A 20,014-nucleotide genomic window follows, 5' to 3' on the forward strand; every position below is an offset into this window, starting at 1 on the left:
AATTTCATGCTTCGTGCTAAAAAATTTTACTGAAAAACTACAGTCCGAGAGAGGAAAATTTTCATACCACATATGCAGATGACTAGCAGATACCTGCAAGCTACAGGCATGGTCTGTAAACTCCACTCAAACGACGAGTCACATGATCAGCGTTTAGTTACTCTCATCTTCAATTTCGTAAACTGGGTCCTAAAATGAAACAAAATACAAAAGTTAATGATTGTGTGCCAGAACCAAAAACTATTGATCAGGATGATTTATATTATCTTTCTAACTTATAAACAAGCTGATGTGTGCATCACATGACTTCCTTTCTCTCCAATTTTATGTCATTTTCCATTATTGGCAATTTTAATGTGTTTCAATAGTTAACTCTCTAAATATCACCAACAGTGACCAAATTGAAACCACATTAAAAAAAAAAAAAAACACCGCCAAATTTGTCGCCAAGTTGGAAAAAAAGGGACAAAAGATCCCCGTAGGAACATCCGAATGAAACCAAAAGGAAAGGTGCACAACCAGGCCCCGCTAGGAGTCTACGTACCAAATTTCAATTTTCTAGGACACACCGTTTTTGAGTTATGCGAGATACATACACACATACGCACATACATACGTACACAAGAAAATTCGTTGTAATTAACTCGGGGGCCGTCAAAATGGATATTTCGGGTGTCTGTAGGTTCCTGGGCATATATCCACGTGTGGTAGGGTCAAAAAAAAAAAAAAAAAAAAAAAAACTCAACATTCATTCGGGAGTGAGAAAAACGGAAATTAAGACCGATTTTTGAGTGAAACTTTTTCGCGAATACAATACTTCTTTGTTTGTAAAAGGAAGTAATAAGAGGCAGTAATGGGTAGCCTAGTGAATTGGACATCGGATTTGGAATCGTTAGGCCTCGGGCTCAAAGCTCGACATCTCGAAATACCCACCTAATGCTTGCGGAGTAGGTGCTCAATAAATCCGTGGTTTAAAATAGCCTGTGAGAAAGCGCTCGTAGTAATTATCATGAGTGCAGATTTCCTTGAGGAGTCTCCCCCTCCCCTGTTTGCTTTAACGGTGCAAGTAATGCTGCCCTCCATCGAGGTTAAGTCAGAATCCTCCGCATTCAGGGGCCTTTTACGGAGCTTCCTTCTGCATTAATTAATTTTCGGTAAGCGAAAGGATATTGGGTGTTCCAAGACGCATTAATAAAGATAACAATAGACAGATATTAAAAAAGAAAAGAAAATCTCAATCTGATACTTATAAACTTCTTACAGCTTATAAGTATTAGTTTTTTACTGATTTTACTGCACATTTTCATTCTACAATATTTCGGATCTAAGAGACGCATTTTAATATCTGGATAAAACAAAAGTACAATTTTAAGTCTAAATACATTTATATGGTATTCAAAAACTATACGAAGTGAATTTTGATCACACACCACAGCGTAGATGCTCACCAAAGACCAAGAAAGTTCTTTTTTTTTGGTTGTTTTCCTTAGGTTCAGGTCATATATGTACAGCATATCTATTTAACACTTACAGTAGCCTATATCTGTCGTTGTTGAACGAATCGAAATTAATCACATGGCAGGATTGAATACTTAATATCAATTCTTGATATAGTGATAAATAATGGGAGCGGTGCACCTCCCAGAAATATTAATATTCATTAAAACTATATTATAAGCACACTTAATTTAATTTCAAACCTTAATTACATTTGTGAATTCAACGTAAATATAAATAATACGATTGCTTTCTTTACTGAACATCTGAGGTGCAGCTTGTATGCAACATGGGTTTTTTTTTCCAGATTTTTTGAAAAATATTTTTACACCGTGAATTTTTTTTACACATATGAGGTTCTTAATAGTTAGTCTGATGCTCTGATGTTACACCAAAAACTAAGCGAAAAAAAAAAGAATAAAATAAAAATAAAAATAAACTTAGAAAAAAAAAGGTTTATTTCTGTTGATTTTAAAAATATTTTAGAGGGCAATATGAGTCTCTCAACTTGCTGCAAATATTCGTCATGCTTTTGAACCACTCTTGAACCTCTACTCCACTATTACCCACACCACCATTGCACCTCAGAAGAATGAAGAATGTTAATGGTCAATATAATACTCCCCCTTCCCCTTCAGAAAACAAGCTAATGTGTGCCCTACATGACTTCCTTTTACTCAATTTAATGTCATTTTTCCACTATTGGTAATTTTAATGTGATTTAATAGTTTATTCTCTAAATATCACCAACAGTGGCCTAATTGAAACCAGATTTAAAAAAAAAATCGCCAAATTTGTCGCCAAGTTGGCGACAAAACTTGGCGACCAAAAGACTGCCGATATACCGCCAAGTGTTCGCCAAATTGTAACACCACTTGAATTTACATCGAAATGAACAATGATTTCCCCCCGAAAAGGGGCAAAAGACCCCCATAGATTTAAAACACCCGAATGCAACCAAAAGGGGAGGTGCCCAACTAAGCCCCACTAGAAGTTTACGTACCAAGTTTCAACTTTCTAGGACATACCGTTCTTGAGTTATGCGACATACATACGCATATCCGCACATGCATACATACGTACACACATACGTCACGAGAAAACACGTTGTAACTTTCTCGGGAATCGTCAAAATGGATATTCCGCGTGTCTGTACGTTCTTAGGCACTTATCCACGTGTGGTCGAGTCGAAAAAAAAAAAAAAAAAAACTCAACATTCATTCGGCGGTGAGCAAAATGGAAACGATTTTTAATGAAAATTTTTTCGTGAATACAATATTTCCTTTTATGTAAAAGGAAGTAAAAAGGAAGAAAATGATAGCTATGACACTGTTGAAAACTAAGGGGCATTTCCAATCACTGGGGAATAATGGGTTAAACTGGTGGTCATATTTGAATGCGTGAAGCATTTTACAAAGTCACAAGTATTTTGAAGGTTACTTATTATTATTTATTTATTTATTTTTTTTTTTGCCGCGTGATGTTATTTAATAGGTGAAAGAGAGTAATGTAAGTGTTTTTGTTCTTTATTTGTATTTTTCATAGAAGAGATCATTATTTTAATGGTTGCTTTAAAAGTTCATTTCTTCAATAAGTCAGTCTCATTACTTCCTTATGAACAAAAATATTTGAACTCATTTTGAAGTTCCTATATTTTGAGAGTTTTGGGCTTAGAACCCAAACTTCAGATCGGGATTGAAGCGAGAATTGTTCGTGATCTGAAAAAAAACTTTCCAGCTATTAATTTATTTTTGTTTTATGCATTAGTGTGGCTTTAGAGAGTTTGAGCTGTTTAAAAAATGTCTCCACCAATAACAATATTTTTGTTTGCAGTGAAGTATCTTATAATTACGTTAAATTGGTGGCGAAAATTTAAAAGCTTTAAAATAGTTAATGCACAAATGAGGTACAGTAATTATGGTCTCTGCGTTTATGTGATTTAAAATGCGGTTTTGAAAATATATTAACGTACCTGAAATTTCTTTAATTTATATTTTCGTAAAATCTTTTTCTTGTTTTAACCTTCATTTAGTTGAAGAGTATGATGTTCCTAATATGTGTAAAAAGAGCTGTAGTTCGAGTTTGCTTTTTTTTTGAAAACATCCATTATTTTGAATAACGCGCTGGTTAGTCAACGCTTGGTTAGATTCTCTATTAAGAACTGAAAGAAGGAATTAAAAAATATCCGCTGCTTATGAAAATACTCTATTAAAATTCTGTATTTACAGAGAATAAATATTTATTTTCTCAAAAAAAAAAAAAAAAAAAAAAATGGCGTCTGACATTTTTGAAATGCTCGTTTCTGTGCTTTTCAAAGATTTCGTTGGAATGCGAACAAAAAATATAATGAGTTCTGAAACTTTCTTAGGAAATATTTAATTATTTTGGTCGCTATCAATTAAAATGGAAAAAAATTAAACTATTCTAAACTATTTCTTCAAATATAAAGTTTTCAGGAACTACATATTTTCCGGCTCATAACGCAATTTTCGGCAATTAAAAAATATTACTTTCTTTTGGTATTTAATTTAGATGAATTCAACGTCGATAGAAATATCAGTTCAGAATTCAAAGTATTTCCTACAAACTTTTTCAGCTCTTGATAGCATTGATGAAATTTCATTTTAGTTTGTTCAAAAATGGGAAATCCTTTTCAAAATCAGATTTCGCAAATGCCACAGTAGAACGTTTTCAATACGGATTTAGAGAAAACTTAAGATTAATTATCTTTTTTTTTTCTTTGTTAACTTTTTTTTTCTCTGAACTTTTGGCAACTCTAACTCTGTAACTGTGTTTCTCTATTTTGTTAACTTAAATGATTGTAATGTGACAATTAAATGTTATAGCTACATCATGATTGGTATTAATTCGGGAAAATAAATGCATCATATAATTAAATTCGAACCAGTGTAATTTATTGTGGAATTTAGGACATTGTTAAATCAAAGTCACTGGCGTAGGGGAAAAAATAGGGGTCGGACCCAGACATTAAAAAAAAGAAGTTTAATACAGTTGCAAATTGCTTATTACCCTAGCAATAAGAACAGGTAAAAGGTCCCATCTCATTGTGCGTCGCGTTTCGGTATGCTTCCTCAGAGACATTGAGATGAATTAAATTCCCTTTATTTGAATTTAAATATCTTTTTTTAATTATTCTTAAGCTGTGTTTTGAATAATACGTCCATGAGAAAGCTTTTAGAGATTTTGAAATCAGGAAAATACTGTAGGAAATGTTGAAGCGAAAACGTTGAGAAACAACAAAATTGTAAGATTACAAGTAGGAATGCGTAAAGATATCTTTAAATGGCGTAAAGATATCTTTAAATGGTGTAAAACATTAATCCGTACATGATTCGACTAACACAAAAATAGTTTTGTTCTCAGGTGAGAAGCGCTTCTCCCCCCCCCCCTTTGTGCAGAAATAAAATACTATGATTAAAATAATCGAGTCGTGCCCAATAGCATCAGTTTCCAATAAAGAAGGTTAATTATTTTTTAGAGTTGCTCTGGCACAAGTGTCTGGAATCTTCGCCGCAATAATTGTTGGGAACGAATTATTCCAAATGATATAAAACATTTATAGTTTTGTTATCTGATTGATTGTTCTAAGTTACACAGCTAATGTTTTCATTGCAGTTGCAGGGCTCAGGATAAAAACCAATTTGAAAATGAAGATGTCAACTTTTATTCGAGGTTAATAGAACCTCATGCATATGTAAATCGGTGGTTTAGTGGACGGGCAACGTTTTAGATTTTAAGTACGTTAACGAGTGTTAACGGGATTTTAAGCTCCATGTACCATATGGTCACAATTAAAATATACTCCATTACTTACAAAAAAGAAAAGTGGGTGTAAACCCTCTATGAACTAGAAAAATAAATACCGAAAGACAGCATTTGGTTTTATAAAGGAAGACGTGTTAAATGCCCTTGTAAATTCTAAAAGTGACGTATGACAAGTAACTGGGCTAGAGGCAAAAAAATTAGAATAAAATTGCTTTTTCTAATAATGTAAAACATTGTACAAGAAAATAAGCAACAACATATTTTGGAAATAATATGTTGTTTGAAACAGGGATCAAAACTTTTAAGTCACCGTGTACTAAACGAAAACGAAATTTAGAGTTGAACATTGTTTCTGACAAGCACGTTGAATGTATCTATTAGGACGGCGACAGAGGGCGCACGACAGGACAGTTCGACCAGTGAATAGACTTGAGCCGCCATCACTTCTTGAATTTGAGTATTTTAGGTCTTCTTCCATACTCAAAGGTGTGTGTGTGGGAGAATAAAACGACGGCGGCAGAAGGCGTGCGAAATAGACTCATAATAAAAATAACTCTCGTGACTAGGGACTATGAGAATAATAAACAAACCGAACTGTGAGTGTAGGGCGCGAAGTGTTATGATGAAAATACGTTAGTTTTGCAAATATTTTTGTAGAAAGATGTATATAGTTTTGCGTGATTATTAAAATACATGTGCTGTCTTCCATGGTAGGAGTATTTCTGTCCGTTCATTTCATTCAACACCCACGGAATTTAGTTATTCTACCACGAAGAATCAACAGCAAACCAGCCTAATAGGTAAACCACCTTGTTCTTACCTTATTGTAATTCAGGATTGTATTTTACAATATATTTAGACGAAGGTTGAGTTTGCTAAAGTATCAGATGCAAAACGCTTCGTTAACTAAAAACTCTTTTTATTAAATGTCTGAATATGTACTCAGTGGAATGTCATTCCATATTGCTTTACATTATTTTAGCACAAAGAATTTGCTTGCGTGATATTCACATTCTATGTCTAAACACTATTGTTTTCTGTTCTACGTTCTTCAAGAGAATAAGGATGAAAACAAGTTAGGTACAAAAGTGTAATAATTGTTTATTAGCTTGAACTTTTTTTATAAAATCAAATGTACCGATATTTCTTCCAACACTCCACTATTTAAATTTAGAGCTATATTTTAGTATAACACTTATTTTGTGGCTGTTGTGTTACTGTTATTTTAAGTCGAGATTTTAAATCTAATAAATAACCAAAACATTGAAAATTTTAATAAAGAGGGGGAAAGGGACGCAAATGTACATGATTATTCTTTCCACATAACAACAGAATGTAATGATGAGCATAATACTTTAAAACAATAAAACATTGTTAAAACTTAAGATTCCAACTTAGTCGTTCTTAAACCTATGTTTTTTTTAATTTTAAATTTCAACGAATAAATTTTTAAAAATATGGGGGAAAAAGCCTCAACTTTAATCTTATTTAGAAAACAGATGTTTATACTCTGGGGTATAAAAGGAAAACATTATTAAAACCTCTCTTTTTTTATTCCGAAGTAAACTTTATGATGTTTTCTAGTTCCACGCTGATATAGTCATAAAATTTAATTTCCGATGCACTTAATGATGAAATTTTCTTTTATTGTGATACTTCATTTAATAATTTAAACAGAATATCTGTAAAAAATAATAATTATGATTCATTAATCGAAACAAAATCATTTTTTAAGATCGCTTTGAATAAATTTCTTTCTGATTTCTTTCTCCCATTTTAAAATTTTAAGTTGTATTTTTGAAAGTGATAATCAAACGAGGATTTTTAAAGATTTTAGTTTTTGAATTTAGTGACTTAAAAACAGGAAAAGCAAAAGTATTTAAGAAGGCAAATTAAAATCAAAGCAATCCGAAAAACGTTTAATCGCTTCATAAAGTGCTTTGGTTTAAAATCTCGCGTTTTAAAAGATTCTCAGTTATTCCCGAATTCTGAATTATTTTTCCTAAAAGTAAATGTATCGTTTGACATTCTTGAAATACAGTTACTCTTACAAAAAGAATGTGAACATTTAAACGGCAAAATATAAATAAAGTGTTACAATTAATAAAATTTTCTCCGCTAAGGCTCATTTATTTTGACTATCGTCTGAGAAGCAAACTGAAATTTTAAAAATAATTCAATTAAAAAAGTTAAAGTTTCCGGAATTTAATTTCTCACATCCCAATGAACTATTCAAGACCATATAAATATTTTTATTTTTTCGCCAGTTTTTACTCAAATAAATACTGAGTAAAACACAAAGGAATGCATTAAGAATCCAAAGTATTTTCTATAAACTTTTTCCACTCGTTCAGTAATCCATTAAATTTCATTCACAGCTTAAATAAAGTGAGATGGGAAAACTTTTTAAGTTTAGTTTGTTGAAATACTGGGTTAGTTAAAAAAAATACTTAAATGAAATAGATTAAGAGAAAAAATTTCAGAAGCTATAATTTTTTTGCCTTTTATTTGGAAAAAGTTTTTTTACTCTAACATTTATGCATTTTTGAGGATAGTGAAGAAAGAAAAAAAGAGCAGTATTTGAAAATTCAATGACGTTCAGATAATAATTTATTTTTAGGGAATATAAAAGCTTCGACGTACTTTGCTAAATATTGGTTTGTGCATGTGCATCGGGGAAGGACCATTATTCCAAAAGTGTAGCTTTTCTGTCACACGCCTTTTACAGGAAAAACTTAAAGGAACAATTCATTTAACAATGATTTTTAATTTCATAAAAAAAAATATTTTCCTGCTATTTTGTTTTTTTAATTTGAAATTAGTTTCCACAAGTGGTTTTATTTAAAAATTTTATTCAATATAATAAAAGTAGAAATTTTTAAGTTCAGATCAATGGGTGTTTTTATAAAGCCAAGAAGTATGCTATTGAGACACAAGAAAACATTGAGAAAGTTACTAAAAACTAAGAAAAATGTTCTAACTAAAACTTTAGGGGGAATGAAACAAAATAAATGTTGTAGCTGAATAATTGTTTCGCCAACTCAAGAACCATACAAAAGAAGCTTTTTATTGCTCAAATGTTCAAAGCCCCCGAAGAATTAAGACTCGAAATCCCTCAAAACACTACTGGTTGTAACAAACTGCTGCATTGTCCGGCTCTGCATAATCTACTTCGAAAATAAAAAGTTGTGTGATGTGATGCGTGTTCAATAATCAGGGTTAAGGAAGAAAAAAAAAATGCGTAAAATGTCACGTTAACATGTAGAAAAGAGTAATTTCTATGACTCAAAATAAAAATTTAAAAGATAGGTTTTCCGTGGATTTCTTTAAAATTCCAAACATTCAGCCGTTATGTTTAAAAGGCGAAAGCAGTTTATGACACATACAATTCATTGAGAATGAATAAAAGACGGAGAGTGTGAAGCCCCCAATTCTTGAAGCACTGATCCCAAGTCACGTGATATATTTGAAAGAAAAATATTGGAAGAAATCAGGTTTCTTCCACTTGTTTCACGTAAAACGTGTCTTCCACTTGTTGAAGTTAAACCACGTGAATTGAGATCTTTGTCACAATACTTCCTAGGCCAATGATTGAACTTGCTCCCTCCAGTTACTATTCTGCTCAAAGATACAATTACAGCTCGTTATGAAATGCATTGGATCCAAAGAATTTGATCATTGGTTGAACTAAAACTTGATCAAGAATTTGGGTTTCAGATATTCAATCCTTTAAGTACATGTTTTAGTAAATTCATTGAGTTCATCCATTTTTGCTTACCATATTTGTGTCTATATAGCTGATATCTCTCTTTCTCACCGTCATCACCACTTGCTTATATATTTTTAAAGGTTAGGAAGAATGAAGCAAATAAACCATTCAGTTTTATAAGCCTTCAAAAGCCACGCTTCTGAATTAATAGAAAACAAATTCCTTGGTGCATCTTTTTTTCAGCAACAAATAGTTTTTATTAATCTGTAACAATAATCTGGGTTTTTTTCCATAGAAAAAAGAAATTACATAGAGAGGCCCTGCTATACAAAGAAATTGAAACAGGAAGTTGCACCGCTGTATCCCAAGATTCTTAACTTTTTGCTGAATATCTTGAGATACATTTCGAATCAAAACATTCCATTTCTGAATATCAATTGGTTGTTAATTTAAACTTAGATATTGTTGTAAGTTTATGAAGCACGTTTTTAAATTGCATTAAAACATGAATTAAAAGGAAAACCTACTTTTTTATTACAATCAAAAACTACCTTATTCAGTGTCTTTTCGAGATTGGTGAAAAGTATTCTCGCGAAGCAATCATGTTATCATAACCCCGCTCATCATTGCACCGCTGTATCCCATAGTTCCGGTTTCAATTGCATGTCCTTTTTACTATAGACGGGGCATTTCTATGTAAATTCTTTTACTCAATGATTTTTTCCCCAACTTTATCTCTAATTACTTCCCAACAAGGAATTTTCAATTTCGGACATCGGGCTTACCATTGCTAAACATCACGTTCGGAACATTCCAGTTAAGAAAACGTGTTATGTTCAGTCACCAATCTCTTAACCACCAATACCTCTTTCCATCGTAATATAATTAACCAGAAAGCTTTGAAATACGAATTCCTTTTCTGCAGCTGAAAGGAGAAAAAAAAAAGGCATTTGCATTATTAATGAAAGTAAACTTTTCGCCTCAATTCTTTCACTGATTTCCGTTTGCGTTTGCGAAGCAGTTTGTCGATACGCAATTAAATCATCGCAAAGTAATTAATCTCAAGAGTTCTTTTGCTCCTCTCATGTTATAAAGCTAGAAAGTTTAATGCTAGGGCATCAGAAAGAGGTTCTCAGTTTCTTCATTCGACTCCTACGATGCAAAAGGATTTGCCATTCGATTTCAAAATGGCTTATTTCCAATAAATTTGATAGGGTCAGGTGAGGTAAAATGCACAGTCTATAAAAATAGGTAGTAATTTAAAAACTTATTGTTTTATTGGCAGACCTGACTGTTTTACAGGTTATCAAAATAATAAGCAATGTTTGTAAACTACCGTTTGTAACTTAGCAACATGCTTTTAGTATACTTCTGATTTTGGTTTTGATTCTGCTTATGAAAGAATAATTTTTTTTTTCTGCACATATTTTTTATTCAATTTTGTGCAATGAAACGCTGTTATTTTTAATTTTAATTTTCTGCACGAAGATAGTTATTCAGTTCTTACTTCATTGTATATTTTGCAAATTTCCCTATCCTCTAAAGTCTAAAATAACACATAAACATTATTAATTAGTCCATTTTTATTTCATTTTAACAAATTTTTTATGTAGGAAACCATGTAGTTTTTATTTTCAAGGGTCTACATGACACCTACCGTTTGTTTAGATGTACTAAAGACCGTCGTGATTCCAGTGTTAAATTATTAAAGATTATCAAAATTGTGTTCATTAAAGCACAACACAAGAGTTTAAGAGAATATCTTATTTATTACACTTATTGATACGTATAATTTAGACTTTAAGTATCAAAACCTGCTCCATTCACGAATTTAAATAAAAAAAAAAAAATGCGTTTCACAATTTCACACTTTTTTTGTCCTTACTATTACGCGGCAAATCGATTTGGAGCTAATTCCCATCAATCAGGACGAAAACCATTGCCAAAAGCCCGGTTTACTTGAACAGCAGCTCATTCCGCGCTTTTAGCATACTGCCATTGTAAAAACAAACGCGTAACACCAGCACCATTATTATAACTAACTGCTTTATGTTCTCACATTGTTAGGGCTTGTACATAGCATAAAAGTGAGAAACCGCACGAGTTTAATTGGAATTTTATTCGAAAATGTAAAAAAAAAAAAAATCAAATTCATTTACTTGCTGCTAATTTAAGGGGGTCCGGGATACATTTTGAAAATATTTTTATTAAGTATTTTAGAGTTTTGAAATTTTTTGCACTGATTCACGATCTATTTAATAAGCAAAATCATAACATAAATACTATTTTTTTTAAATTTAAATTATATATATATATATATATATATATATTTTTTTTTTAAATGGGGTTGCTTTAAATTGCTATAACTCAAAATATTCTTGGTCAATTTTCAGTTTTTTTTTTCAAAAAGTTTTGCACAAGTATCTAAGCTTTAATTTTTATTCGGCGATTTCAAAAATATTGATTCAATAAAAAATAGAAAATATTTGAAGAAAAATTTCGAAAAATTCGAAGATACTTAAAAAAATCATATTTCTTGCAGTAAACGTTTTTTTTTTAATTGGTCGAATAGAAATTAAAGTAAACTGTTTGAAAAAGATATGCTCCAAATTTCATTACTTTATCTCTATCGGTTCCTGACTTATAAGAGTTTGAATGCAAGAAATCGGGAAAAATTGCATCATGGAAGAACACGCGTTTAAAGTTTTAAAGTTAAATACACATTAGTAAGGTGCATGCAACAAAAATAATTATATCTTTCGTTCTAATTAAGATAGAAACAAGGTTCGAACGTCCTTTTAAGCAGATGAAAACGGAGTAATTTTTCAAATAATAATTAAAAAAAAAAAAAAACGCAAAATTTGACGATTTTTGTGTTTCGGACCTCTTTAAAAAAGAAAACAAAAATGATGGTGTGCATCGAATGTTATTCAATCGAAAAGAAAAAAAAGTCCTTAAAAAAATAAGTGAGCAGATCATGAAAAATATTTTATATCTCCTATAAAATTGAAAAGAACGAAAAAAACAAACTTCGAAGTGGTTTTGATGCAAAACGCCTCAATTCACAAAGTATACCTAAACAATGCTTCATTTCACTTCTTTTTAACCGAAATCAGTAAAGCGTCTCTACTTCAAGCATAAGCTTTTATCTCATTCCTAACAATATATCATCTAATAAAGCTTTAATATCATCTTGAGTAACTTTTCTATACATTTATCCCAAATTGATTTCCAACAACAAACAGTCCTACACCAGAGATTAAAACTACTATCAGTAATAATCACGTACGAAACTTTTTGGCTAATGGAACGTGTTATATACCCAATCTTCCCTTCTTAAGATTTCACGGTAACACAATTACCCGGCAAGCAGGCACCAGTTTCTTTTGTACGATTGGAGAATCTTTTGAAGAATTTATGGCATTTAAATTATTAATGAGGGGAGGATACTTTTCACCACAATTCTGCAACTGATTTTCATTAGCTTTTACGAGACGCTTTGCTGGGAGATTGTCAAATCACTGGGGAGAAACAAAACTTTCACAAATTTTAAAATATCTTCTCGAAGAACATTTTCACTTCCTTCCGATGTAGGAGCCGGAAATATTGATGCGTGTGTATCTGGCTAATATTTTCAATTCTGAGTTTGGTTTGTGTTTTTATCTTTTGTGGTATTGGAAAGAGAAAAAGTACAATGTTTGGGTAGTTTTTAATTTTTTAAAAAATGTATGAATCAGAGAAAATAAAGTAGCTTTAAATTTTATGTTAGGAGCTTAAAATGAAAAGAATGTTATTACAAAAGAATACAAGATTTATTAATTTCCTTTTTCAACTTCCATGTTATGAGAGTCATTTTAGAATAGTCTTTATAATCTGTAATTTACGGTAGGAACAGCAAGCGGTTTCTCTCTTCAACATTAATTTTGAAAGATTATGAAACATTTTTTGAGTTTTAAAAAATTAGCAACACAATCAGTGAAAAAAAAAGGAGACGGGGGATTTTTTAAAGGAGACATTAAAATGCTATGAACAACTTTAAGTTTTTTTAAAGTAAACACTTGGGCGATGCATAGCCTTTTGCAATTTTATTTAAAACATTTTGTATTTGTTAGTACAGTCATTTTATAAAATGAAAAAAGTTACGGAATCGGTTTTTGCCCTAAATTACGTGTAGTTACGTGTAGTATTTTTGAGTACATAATTTTGTGTTTGTATTCTTTATTCTTGAACAGTATTTTCCCATTCATTAAAATTATGTTATCGAACAAAGATTCATTGCGATGTAATTCCTAGCAATTTACACAAATGGAAACCACATAATAGTTTAATTCACGTAAAGTTCATTGCGATAAACACAATGTTTTATACATCCAACCTCTATTTTTTGAAGTTTGGGTATAACGCAATTGATGGCACAATTCTGCGTACCTCAGAACCAGAATAAAGTAAGTTCAAAAATTGCGATTTTCCGTTTGTTAGTACATGTACATTGTATGTAGAATCCTATTCCGCATCGAGCCATGTGAACGTAATTCGAAAAAGAATACCTTTTGTAATTCTTTACCTGTGTTAAAAAGTGCAAGTTCCATCCTTTGTAAGGACACAGAAACCGTTAATCCTCGCTCTCCTGTAAGGTAGCGATTATGTGATTTGCGTTAGTCTGGCTCTGATGTACTTAAATAAATTGTTACTTAAAGAAGATATTCGTTTTATTCATTTATGAATATTTGTTATTTTGAAATCAAAAGCATCATCGCAGCAAGGATATTTAAAACATTTAATTATTATTTTCTTTACAGAACTAAATAACTTTTGCCAATTTGTATTTCTGTACTAACTGCCACTTTTCTTTAAATCTTTCTGTTATCTTAATGTTTTCGTTACCTGATGCATAGGATTCTCAACTATTGGCCCCCTTTTTTCCCCTTCATAAACGGCGTGTTCTCCCAACACATATCTATACTAATATTATAAAGAGAGAGGGCGGATTTTTGTGTGTTTATATGTTCGATGGAACCATTGCAGCTATTTGAAAAATTCTTTCACTGTTTGAAAGGTGCATTCTTACTGAGTAATATAGGGTATAAATTATGCACATATGTACTTATACTAATTATTTAAACCCATAGTTTGTCTTTGCTAACAGTTTATGTTTCGTACTGATCTATTGTTATATATGGGTCATTCCATACCAAGTGATCCAAAGTTTTTTCCCTCACCTTTTTGTATTTCTTTGAAATTTGGCTCATCAATTGTACCCTTTGAGGTAATCAAAAGTCCAAATTTTTAGATTTTTATCTCTATTATTTTTTTATTTATGACACTGATTTTTTGAAAAACCCTCTTTTTTCATGGATGTTTGAACATAAAATGGACGATAACTCAGCACCAAATAGAGATAGAAAGATTTGGTAAAAAGCATTTTAAAGTACATTATTTGCTGTTTAATTGGATAAGCAACATGACTAATTTCAAAAAATTTTTAATTTTTAAAAAATGAAATTTAAATTTTAAATTTAAATTTCACAGAAAAGGTAGGATGAATTTTTTTAAAAAAATTCTCAAAAATTTGTGTGTATTTTATCTTCATTTGTGCAAAGTTTCAAGTTGGGATCTCAATGGGATCATATTTTTACGCATTTTTAAATAAAATTTGACTTATGAAATAATGACATTTTTCAGATTCTAACTAGTTAAATATAGGGTTCTCTTACTAAGGATGGTCTAGTAAGTAGTAATTGATCATGACTATGGTTGAAATGAGCTGACATGAATTTGTAGATTGGTACCCCCCCCCCCTTCCACACAACCACTTTTTATCTTTTTTTTTTCAAAACTGTATTAAAAAAAAAAAAAAAAAGCTGGCACGTAAGAGCTATAATCATAATAAACTGGGATGCACACTGCTAAACATCAGCAGTGACTAAGGCTTATAAATGGGGGGGGGGGGGGTCATAAAAACTTAAAGTTAGAAAAACTTTAACAGACAAATAGAACCACTCATTTGCAGCTTTTTTTTTTTCTTTCGAAAAGTGGGACAATAGGGGGAGGGGGAAAGGGAGAGGGAAGAGCAATCTGGAATGAAGCTTAACAACATGGAAGGTTATGCTCAAACTAGCAAAATTTGTTTGATCTATAACTGCTTTTAATATATGCATAAATAGATCTCGCTGCATTGCTCTCCTTTACAACTGAAACTAAAAAGAAAACTAGCATTAAAGAAAAGAAGACCGCCGCACTCCAAATGTTGTAGAAAGACAGTTTTATGCGGATATACATATATGCTCTCTTTTACAACTGAAATTAAAAGAAAGCTAGCATTAAAGCAAAGAAAAAAACATCTGCACTCTAAATGTGTGGAAAGACGTTTAGTTTTATGCGGACAGACATATGATCTGATATTTAGATTGATTTTTAGTTTAGTGTGAAAAGAATGAAATAAAATGGGGGGAAACACTTCTATTTTGCTATGATCTTGGGGCAAACTATTTCTTTCCTCCCTCCAAAATCGAAAGTTGGCGCAGGGGTAGGGGATGAAATGAATCATAACTTTCCTTATCAGATAGTGAATTAATCAAGTAAATTTTGTGAAGTTCGGATTGAAAAAGAAACACTTGGTCCGAAAAGAAAAGAGTCAGGTGAGGCGTGATACTATTATAGTGTTAATCGTATGTGTGGGTGGGGGGGGGGGGGGAATGTACTTCGTCTTGCTTTAAAGAAGAACATTTACCAGCTTTTTATGTGCTTTCTATTCATTTTGTTTTTTTTTATTAATTTATTTATTTTTTGCGTTTTGAAAATAGTTTTGAAAAAATAAATAAATAAAAGTGGTGGTGCTGGGGGGAGGGGGCTTTTTCTTGCTTTAAAGAAGATTATTTACCAACTTTTAATAAGTTTACTATTTATTTTGTTTTATTTTATTATTTATTTAATTTTAATTTTCGAAATGTTTTGAAAAAAAAATTAAAAATGGTGGGGGGGGGGGGGGGCTTACCAAACTACAAATTCATGTTAGCTCATTTCAAGCATAATCATGATCAATTACTACTTACTAGACCCCCAGCAAGAAAACCCCATATTTAACTAGTTAGAATCTGAAAAATGTCATTATTTCATAAGTCAATTTTTATTTAAAATTTCATAAAAATATGATCCCATTGAGATCCCAACTTGAAACTTTGCACAAATAAAGATAAAATAAACACAAATTTTTGAGACTTTTTTTAAAAATATTCATCTTACCTTTTCTGAGAAATTTAAATTTAAAATTTAACTTTCATTTTTCAAAAATTAAAAGTTTTCTGAAATTAGTCATGTTGCATATTCAATTAAACAGCAACTAATGTACTTTAAAACTCTTTTTACCAAATCTTTCTATCTGTGTTTGGTACTGAGTTATCGTCCATTTTATGTTCAAACATCCATGAAAAAAAGAGGGTTTTTCGAAAAATCAAAGTGTCATACATAAAAAAATAATAGAGACAAAAATCTAAAAATTTGGACTTTTGATTACCTCAAAGGGTTCAATCGATGAGCCAAATTTCAAAGAAATACAAAAGGGTGATGGAAAAAATTTCCCAAATTTTGGATCACTTGACATGGAATGAACCATACGTAAACACAAGCACTGGTTGTCTCGCACTTGCATTGACAAAATTGTTGAAGGTTTTCTATGAACAGAATGCTAAGGAATGGAATCAAGTGAAAAAAAAAGAATGTGGCATAAGAACCGCCAAAACCTATACATGTATTTGAGGCTGCAGAAGATAAGTTTAAAGAGCATTCTATTAGCCTTGGACATCGAGGAACAGTTAAACTCGCCGAATATTAACATAATGAAATTAACTTGAAAGTTTTCAAAAACAAATTCTTTTCTGCCTACTTGTGAATGTGACTGAAGAATGTTTCGGCCTTTAAACTACTAATGAGACTAAATCTTTTGCCAAACTGATTTGCATTATCCAAGTTATTCGGCAATATACAATTAAATCATAGCATAATCGATAATACTCATTTCCGGAAATCCTCTTCTCGCAAGCATTCTGTGTGTGTGTGTAGAATTTTTTTTTTCACTTAAAAACTAATGATTTAAATTTAGGGAACTAGGCCGATATTTTCGCACTTTTTAAAAAAGCGGAAGTAAAATAATTAGCTCGAATAAAATCATTGAGAAGAAAGATCAAATTGATTTGCATTAACCAATTATTCGTCATTACGAAATTAAATCATAGCAAAATCGATAATACTCATTTCCGAACCCCCCCCCCCCCCCTCTCGCAAGCAATGTGTTTGTGTGGATATTTATTTATTTACATTTTTACTGAAAAACTAATGATTCCAATTTAGTAAATTAAGCCTCAATATTTTCACATTTTTTAAACAGCGAAAATAAAATAATTGGCGCGAATAAAAATACTGAGAAGAAATATTGTATGCCCCCTTTTTTTTCTCGATTGTAAACAAAGAAATTTCTTTTTTTTCTTTCAGACTTTTCCTGTAATTAGGGGATTTAAAATTTTTCCTTTTTGGTTATTTTTCTGCGATCTGACGGGAAATTTCAGATTTTTTTTTTCAAGCTTGATTGTTAAACACACGTCGCTTGGCTTAACTTATATTTTCGAGACAGACCAGGCAAAGCGGGCGACGAAGCTAGTATTTATTATAAATTGCGGCTAATGATCACTTATCTTCCTTTTTACTTCCTTTTACAAAAAAGGAAGTATTGTATTCGCAAAAAAATTTTCACTCAAAAATCGACTTTAATTTCCATTTTACTCATACCCGAATGATTATTGAGTTTTTTTTCCGACTCGACCACACGTGGATAAGTGCCTAAGAACGTATAGACACGCGAAATATCCATAATGACGATTCCCGAGTTAATTACAACGAATTTTCTCGTGACGTCTGTATGTACGTATGTATGTATGTATGTGCGGATGTATGTCGCATAACTCAAGAACGATAAGTCCTAGAATGTTGAAATTTGATACGTAGACTCCTAGTGGGGTCTAGTTGTGCACCTATCCTATTTTCGTTGCATTCGAATGTTCCAAATTGGGGTCTTTTGCCCCTTTTTGGGGGGAAGTATTGTTAATTTCGATGTAAACTCAAGTGGTGTTTTAATTTGGCGGACACTTGGCAATATATCGCCAGTCTTTTGGTCGCCAAGTTGGCGACAAATTTGGTGATTTTTTTTTTTTTTAAATCAGTTTCAATTTGGCCATTGTTGGTGATATTTAGAGAGTAAACAATTGAATCACATTAAAATTGCCATTAATGGGGGAATGACATTAAATTGGAGTAAAAGGCAGTTATGTGATGCACACATCAGCTCGTTTTTAAAACTAACCAATGCGATGAAATTTTTCCAGTATTCTCTTTGACGCATGAACTACTGAACTGAAAAATAAGGCCTCAGAGGTCGACGTAGTGAGCATGGTAAAACTAGCCGATTTTAAGCTTCATGAAGTGGGAAAATAGTTCTAAATGGTTTGGATGCAAAGAAAATATGGAAGTGTGCCAAAATGGTTATTAGGAAGGTACCTTCATGGAAGTGGGAGTAACTAGGAGCAGGAATGACATTTACGAAGAACTTGTTCCAAACTTAGCATTTCAGAAAAAATTCCTATCACTTGAAAGAAAAAAATCCTATCCTGTCATGTATCCAGAAAAACGAGAGTACAAAATAGATAAAATAACAGGGAAAATACTGTACTTCTCGGAGTAGTAATATCATTGTTGTACACACAAATATTAAGACAGTATGTTTAGCTTGCAATCGAAAACATCTCAGTTCAGTGTGGCAGCATTTCGTAAGGAGTATTAAGCAAAAAATTTGAAACAAATTATAGTAATAAGTTCTTTATTTAACCGAAATTATCACTAAAATATAGTACAGTGAAACCTCAATTTTACGTTTCTCAAGGGACTGGGCTGAAAAAATGTATTAAATACATAGAAAGCAAAAATCAAATAGAAAAAGACAAAAGGTTGTAAAGATGACTCTTTCAAAAGGTATAATATTTATATTTCACGAAAACAACATTTTTATACTTATCATTTGAGATAATTTTAGCACGTTTCTTTGCGAATCTGGGCGTTGAACTTGAAAACAGTCCGTAATAGTGGATAAGTTTAGTCATTGCTTTTTAGTTATATGTTGAAAATTTTGAACGTACATACAGGTTTTCACAGAAATTGTTCTAGTTAAAAAAATAATGCAATTGAAATTTTCAGTTTATGCCCCATTCCCGAAGTCTTAAAGCTCAATTAATAGTGAATTAATTTGAATAAAAATTTGAGTGACTGTGGAAATGGAAGTAAGATACCGTTATATCAGAAATAGATAAAAGCAACTGACTTGATTTTTATAAAACAGGAGCTGCAACCCTATAGGTTGTATTAAAATCCTTAATTATAAATTTAGTTTTAAAAACCTATAATATGTTTAGAAAATTACTGCATTTTAAACAAGAGCTAGAAACTCACCCGTCATGGTATGACGGGTGAAAATTTGCCTCTACATTTGAATGCAGCCGTTGCCTGTTTGGTGATATTTTGGTAGTTTTAAGTTTTAACCCTAACTAAAGTGGATTAGCCCTAAACTCCAAAAGAAAGTGTTCATAGTTGACCGCTTTTTCGTTTCTTCATTCCCCTAAAACGGAAGTCTTCCCAGTAAAACGGTTAAGTAACCGTCTCCAATTCAGCCTTGTCACAATAAAACCTTTCTCTGCATGTTAAACATTACCGAAACATATTATCAAATTATCATGCATAGGCGCGAGTTTCATTGTCGAAACACGCGGGTTACTTTATCATCGGCTATTATTTAGGCCGTGTATAACCAGACTACAGTTGTCAGCATAGCAACTCGCACAACAGTTTCGGCGAATGCGCAGTTATCTGTCGTTCGAATAACAAGTGAGACAACTGTTGTCTGAATAATATAGTACGAGGGCACTGTATAGCCAGACAGCAGTTGTCAGCATAGCAACTCGCACAACAGTTTCGGGGCATGCG

At 31.7% G+C, this 20,014-nt stretch overlaps 1 protein-coding gene across 1 annotated transcript in view; it reads right to left on the bottom strand.

Moving 5' to 3' along the window:
* The window catches only part of LOC129234343 (endothelial cell-selective adhesion molecule-like), a 118,853-nt gene that overhangs the window by 49,622 nt on the left and 49,217 nt on the right, over positions 1–20,014 (bottom strand). The window contains exon 2 of the mRNA XM_054868336.1: positions 68–189. Coding sequence (XP_054724311.1) covers positions 68–110 — 43 coding nt within the window. The 5' untranslated portion in view covers positions 111–189. The remainder of the gene's footprint in view (positions 1–67; positions 190–20,014) is intronic.

This window comes from Uloborus diversus, chromosome 1 (assembly GCF_026930045.1).
Source record: "Uloborus diversus isolate 005 chromosome 1, Udiv.v.3.1, whole genome shotgun sequence".
Lineage (NCBI taxonomy): Eukaryota > Metazoa > Arthropoda > Arachnida > Araneae > Uloboridae > Uloborus > Uloborus diversus.